Source organism: Equus quagga, chromosome 7 (assembly GCF_021613505.1).
Source record: "Equus quagga isolate Etosha38 chromosome 7, UCLA_HA_Equagga_1.0, whole genome shotgun sequence".
In the NCBI taxonomy this organism is placed as follows: Eukaryota; Metazoa; Chordata; class Mammalia; order Perissodactyla; family Equidae; genus Equus; species Equus quagga.
Genome location: NC_060273.1, coordinates 22871760 through 22878184, shown reverse-complemented (window position 1 = coordinate 22878184; position 6425 = coordinate 22871760). Strand labels below are relative to the sequence as shown.

At 53.2% G+C, this 6425-nt stretch overlaps 1 protein-coding gene across 1 annotated transcript; it reads right to left on the bottom strand.

The window, feature by feature from the left end:
- Nucleotides 1-450: 450 nt before the first annotated feature.
- Nucleotides 451-6391, bottom strand: ORAI3 (ORAI calcium release-activated calcium modulator 3). Its single transcript, XM_046666876.1, has 2 exons — nt 5611-6391; nt 451-1896 (listed from the first exon to the last, which is right to left on the bottom strand). Exons 1-2 carry the CDS (start codon nt 5836-5838, stop codon nt 1237-1239), a joined length of 888 nt encoding a protein of 295 aa, XP_046522832.1. The 5' UTR covers nt 5839-6391; the 3' UTR covers nt 451-1236.
- Nucleotides 6392-6425: the final 34 nt, after the last annotated feature.

Sequence of the window (6425 nt, the reverse complement as noted above, 5' to 3'; positions counted from 1 at the left end):
TCTAGCTGTGTGGCTTTGGGCAAAATCCTCAGCCTTCTTGGGCCTCAGCTTCCTTATCTCTGAAATGGTAATGATAAAGACTTTTCTCTTAAGGTGGTTGTTAAATATGGCAAATAAAGTAGGTAGATTAAACAAGACAACCTATGAAAAGCTCCTACTAAGTAGTAGTCACTCAAAAAAGAAACTTAAACTAAAAGAAACATACTAAATCCTCATTGGAAGAGATGAAAGACCCTGGGCTCAGGAACAAGAGTGCAAAAGCCTTTAGCCTTGGAATAACACAGTCGCCACATTCAGAAGCTACGGGCCCCTGTCAGCACTAGAAGGGAGTCATACCTGGAACCCACTCTCCCCCACCCCCAGGTACACTTGTCTCCATCTGTCTCTTAGGAACAATTCACCTGACCCCAAGGAGGCCTCCCCTTCACCCCATTCAGAACCACAGGGCCATCTGTGAAACACAATTTATTATACAAAAGAAGGTGCACCAAAAATGCAGTGTTAGAATAGTTCTGTATTCCAAGGGCTAGGGGCTGGACCTTCTCCCTTAAAACCTCCTCACCCCAACCCTTGCTAGGGAGTCAGGCTGGGCGCACAGACCCCCAGCCCTGGTCCAGGAGAGTGAGAACAAGATATAGAAGCATAAGTGTGGGTCTAGGGCAGTGGGGCAAGCACTTCAACCTCCCAAAATAGGGAGGCTCCTCCTGGACCTATGCCTGGGGTAGAAACACCCAAATCCCTCTCTACAGCAACTAAAGCAAGAGTGTAAAACCCATCAAAATCTGAGGATGGAGAAAAGCTTCCCCCAAATTCCATCCATAAAATAGATTCTACAAAAATAAAGCAAGGGTTGGCAGCCTTCTGGGGCAGCTGGGTGGGCATGTAACTCTCTGACTTCCACATCCTGTATAGGGGCAAGTGGCTAAGGGTCAGCACCAAAGGTCTGACCAGGGTCTGCCTGCCCTCCCCTCTACCTACCTCAATAGCCTTGGACTGAGGACCTTCCACCTCCTCTCAGTCCAGATGTAGAGTAGAACTTACAAAACCCATAGGACCAACTGACAGGGAGAATCCCTGGGAATGTGGGAGCCCCAAGGCCCAGCCCAAAGGATCCTGAGGGCAGGAATCTGGTCTCTACCTGAGAGTGGCCACAGGTAGTGTCTCCAGGCAGGGGCAGAGATGGGGTCTGCAGAACCCTGAGGGAGGCAGTGTTTGCAGCTATGGCTCACACCAGCCTCACACAGCCTGCAGCTCCCCCTGCAGGCGACTCAGCTCCTCTAGCTCTTGCTTGTGGCGGTCTGTCTTGTGTGCTACCAAGGAGCGGTAGAAATGCAGGGCAAAGGTCACGAACACAAGCCCTACAGGTACCATGATTGCCGTGGAGGCCATGGCTGCTTGCCAGCCTGGTCCATGGGCCCCACCACCACCACATGCTTGCTGGGGTGGGCAGGCCTCAGGCAGCTCAACCTGTGATGGGGCTACAGAAGCAGAGGATGGCTTGGAAGTTGGACTAAGGGAATTGGTCACTGATGGCAGAGTCCCAGGCACCTGGGAGGCAGGTACCATGGGGGCTGGTGTGCCCAAGGGGGCCCCAATGGGCACAAACTTGACCCAGCCAACCAGGACAACTTCCGCAAGGAAGAGGAAAGTGCCCAAGGCAGTGGAGAAGCCCCAGGCCAGCTCCACGTAGCGGTGGAGTCGCTGGTGTGGAGACTGGTGGACAGAGTTGAGGTTGTGGATGTTGCTAACGGCTTCAATGTGGGGCAGCAGACACGTGGAGACCATGAGTGCAAAGAGGTGCACAGCTACTAGCACGGTGGTGCAGGCACTAAAGGCCACCAGCAGGCCTGGTGGGTACTCGTGGTCGCTCTCCAGTTGTACCTCCACCATGGCCACCTGTGGGGACAAGAGGGAATGGATTGAGTGCCCATAACCTCCTCAACAATACAGGGGGTTTTTTTTGCCTGTTGTTATACATCGATGTATCCCCAGGACCTAGAACAGTGCCTGGCAGAAAGAAGGCATCCAGTCTTCACTGAGTGAATGAATGGGCAGCATTGGCAAGGCTCTGTCCTGTCCTGGGCCTTGGTTTCCCCACCTGGCTATCAAGAGAGCTGGATGATATTTCTTTTTCTTTTCTTTTCTTTTTTTTTTTAAAAGATTTTGTTTTTTCCTTTTTCTCCCCAAAGCCCCCCAGTACATAATTGTATATTCTTCGTTGTGGGTCCTTCTAGTTGTGGCATGTGGGACGCTGCATCAGCGCGGTTTGATGAGCAGTGCCATGTCCGCGCCCAGGATTTGAACTGACGAAACACTGGGCCGACTGCAGCGGAGCAAGCGAACTTAACCACTTGGCCACGGGGCCAGCCCCCTTTTCTTTTTTCTTTTTAAAGATTGGCACCTAGGCTAACAACTGTTGCCAATCTTCCTTCTTTTTTTTTTTTTCTGCTTTATTTCCCCCCCCCCCCCCCCCCTCCCCCACCATCATTGTATATCCTAGTTGCAGGTCCCTCCAGTTGTGGGATGTGGGACGCCGCCTCAACGTGGCCTGAGGAGCGGTGCCATGTCCGCACCCAGGATCCAAACCCTGGGCCGCTGCAGCGGAGCGCACGAACCCAACCACTTGGCCATGGAGCCGGCCTCTTTTTTTTTTTTGAGGAAGATCAGCCATAAGCTAACATCTGCTGCCAATCCTTTTTTTTTTTTTTTTTTTTTGCTGAGGAAGACTGGCCCTGAGCTAACATCCATGCCCATCTTCCTCTACTTTGTATGTGGGATGCCCACCACAGCATGGCTTGCCAAGTGGTGCCATGTCCACACCTGGGATCCAAACCAGTGAACCCCAGGCCACCGAAGCAGAACGTGCACACTTAACCGCTGTGCCACCAGGCCAGCCCCTGGATGATATTTCTGACAATGTTACCTTGTTATAACACAGGGGTTAAAAAGCACAGATTCTGGTGCTGGGCTACCTGGGTTCATTCTCAGCTCTACAAGCAGTGTAATCCTAAGTGACTTAGTTCTCTCTGTACCTCAATTTCCTCATCTGAAAAATAGGGTTGATAATAGCATCTACCTGGCTTATAGGATTGTTGTGGAAATTAAATGAGATAATATACATCAAGTGATAAGAATAGTGCAAGGCACATAGTAAGCACTAGGTGTTCGCTGTTATTAATAGGATGGACACTAAAGTTCAAGGCCAGGGTTTGCACACTGGCACACCATAAACCCAAGTCAGCGTACAGACATGTTTTGCTTGGCTCATGCAGTGTGTTTAAAAAAGAATTAAGTTGCCAACTTTTAAAACTCAAGAGATTTCATATAAATATTACCATTCCCAGATCCTCTTGAAAATTTGGAAGATCTGGTGACACCAGGACCACATTCCTGCATGGCAACTATCAGCTAGAGTTGTCATGGCTGCTCCCTTTGAACAGGTCATGGGGTCTCTTGATAGCCACAGTCCCCACCCAGCCAACTCTGGCATTTGCAAACATTTAAGTTGATGATCATGTTCTAGGCTTGTATAAATTTGGACTCTAGAGCCAAGTTCAACTCCTGCCACTTACTTGCTGTGGACCCTGGAAACATGTCTTAACACCTCTGATCCTCAGTTTTCTTATCTGTAAAATGGCCATAGTAGTGGTACCTACTTCACAGGATAATAGAAAGACGATGCACATAAAAGCCCTAAGCACAGTGCCTGGTACTTAGTGACAGTTCAATCCAATTTGTTTAGTATTATTCTAACCCAAGCCAACTGGATTCCAGAATCTGGATCTTTCTCCATGCTTAGTTCTTGAAGGATCCATTAGATTTCTCTGGGGCTGGGAGAAGAAGGAAAGTGCAGAGCTTAGAGGGTGGTGGTAGGAAGACAAGGCTGAGTATTTTGGGAAATTGGGCCATGGCGGGTGTCAGCAGGTGTTTTCCACAGACAGGGATCTGGGCCAGGCCACATCCTGGTTTCTCCCAGAGCTTGATCCAGCCTTGCACTCCCCTGGCAGGACTAGGGCCAGTCCTGCCCCCAGAACCTTCTCATCTGGCCTCTTGATCCTGCAGAGAAGGTCCTGGGCCTTAAGCCATCATCCCAGCAACCTGCAAGTCCAGCAGCAGGCCGGATTGTCCCCTTGGGAACAGGCTGGACCATGGGGTGAAATGGGGGTGGGGGACCTCCCTCAGCTAGATCCATGGGGCTGCTCCCTTCCCTCTGCAGTCTGTACAGGGGAAGGGGAGCCAACTCCCTGTCCTTAGATGACCCCAGTCGGGGTGGGCTGGCCTGTGGGTCCTGGGCACCCCCACAGAAAACCTTAGACTTAAGATGACCCTTAGGGATAGACTTTCTCTTTGTGTTCACGTACAGAGACTGTGGCACAGAGGGGCAGAGACTAACTCAAATTACCTAGTGCTATGACCTGTCTATCTCATCTGGACCCGCACCCTCACCCCCTGGGAGCTCGTTCTTGTTCCTATGAGGACCCCCCTCCAGCCCACTTTCTCCTTCTTCCTGTTATGATGGTGGGAAAACCCTAGACTAACAGTCCAGTGACCCCGGGTCCTAGTCTATTTTATATCCTTCATCTGCTGAATGCTCTTAGCAGAGCCACTGCCCCATTCTGTGCCATGATTTCCAGGCCTGTCCAAGCAACAGATAGTCTGAGGCATCTCTGATGTGTGTCTTGCTCTGACACGCTTGGATCTAGGGTTTGATGACAAGAATCACAGCTCATCCTGGGGCGGGTACTTGGCAGGCTACAGAGGGTGCACCCTCCATGATCTCACAATTTCCCACTGGCCTAAGAGGGGCTGGAGGCCTGTCCAGGGTCACACAGCTGGCCATGAGCAGGGAGGAGCCAGGGCTTGTGCCTGCTGACTCCTCCTCACCCTGTGACCTCCCTCAGTCTCACTTCCTATGACGCCTCTGCTGGGACCATTAGCTGCTTTAATCTGCCCACACCTGCAGTTTATCAGCTTAAGAATCATGTATCAGTTTCCTCATCAGTTTCTTTCCCCATCGGCTTCCTCTCTTCTCAGAGCTTCCCTGGGCTGCACTAAGCACCGTTTGTGCCTGCTGGGGACTAACTGCCCTCCTTGGGATGGGCCCACCCACCTTCAGTTGGGTACCCTTCCATCCAGCTTATCCTCTCTGATCCCCACCTCTACCTCCAGCCCTGTTTATGCAGCCCCCACCTAGCTCTGATGTCCCTTTGAACCTTTCATGGGGGCCTAGTAATCACTTCTGCCTGGACTGTGCTCCTTTTGGACCTCTTTGCCCCATCTTTGCATATTTATCCCCTGTGGTGATCTGTCTATCCTCGTAACATGACTTCTGTCTGCCATTAAACCTCTGGGACTTGCTTATCCTCCCTATGGCCCATTCTGCTAGGGACCTGCTTACATACATACATACATACAAACATACATACATACACACACACACTCCCCTAAAAGAGACTTGTGTAGTTCCTTGGGACCTTGTTCCCCTCTTTTACCTCTTAAAACCCCATCTTTCCCTTGCTCCTGCCTCCCTTGAGTACCCGCTCACTTCGCAACGGCCCGTGCCCCCCATGTGCCTCACCCCCACCCTGTGTGCCCCTTCCCTCCCCTCACCATGGCGAAGCCCGAGAGCAGGGCAGACGTGCGGCTGGAGGCTTTGAGCTTGGCCCGGCTGAGGTAGAGGCGGCGCCAGCTGAGCGCCCGCAGCGAATGCTGACTGGCCCCCATGAGGTCCAAGTAGCCGCGGTGCACGAACTCTCGGTACGTGGCCGAGCCCGCGGGGCTCTCGGCCTCCGGGTTCAGCGGGGCCTGTTCGCCCGCGTCCCCCTCGCCGCCCTTCATCCTGGGGGCCACAGCAACAGGCGGACTGGGCGATCACGGCGGGGCCGAGTCGCCTCGGGGGCCCCAGCAGGGCCGGCCCAGGCCGGGGAAAGGCCCCATCCCCCGTCGGGGCGAGGTAGGATGCGAGCAGCGGGAGCCCAGGAAGCGGCGGCCCGCGCGGAGAAGGAAGAGCAGGCGTCTGCGGGGAACCCTACGGGACGTAGCAGTACAGAAAGACCGAAAGAGGAACTGGGGCGGAGGCGGAGCTGGGGCGGCCACATGATGGGGTGGAGCCGGGGGGACCGTCCGCAGAGCTCCCGAAGGACCCTGCGACCCCAGTCCACCCAGAATCTCACCCAGGCCCAAGTCCTGCTGAGATGAACGCCCAGCCTCAGCCAGTGACTGTAAGTTCCCGGGCCCTGAACCATTCCAGGTACATCTAGACACCTCCAGATGTCCAAACTCCAAACCCCTACCTAAATAGTGAACTCAAGGAAGGTGAGCCCATCCATATTAGGCACTGCACGGGGCCCTGTCTCCTCTCAGGTCCGGAAAAGCCTAGGAAGTCCCAAACTCCCCGGATCCATCCAAACAGCCACCTCCTCCGA

Coding starts and splice junctions, on each gene's coding strand:
- ORAI3 (XM_046666876.1), bottom strand. CDS start 5,838: ATGAAGGGCGGCGAGGGGGACGCGGGCGAACAGGCCCCGCTGAACCCG. Junction 1,897..5,610: donor TGCTCTCGGGCTTCGCCATG/GTGAGGGGAGGG, acceptor TTGTCCCCACAG/GTGGCCATGGTGGAGGTACA.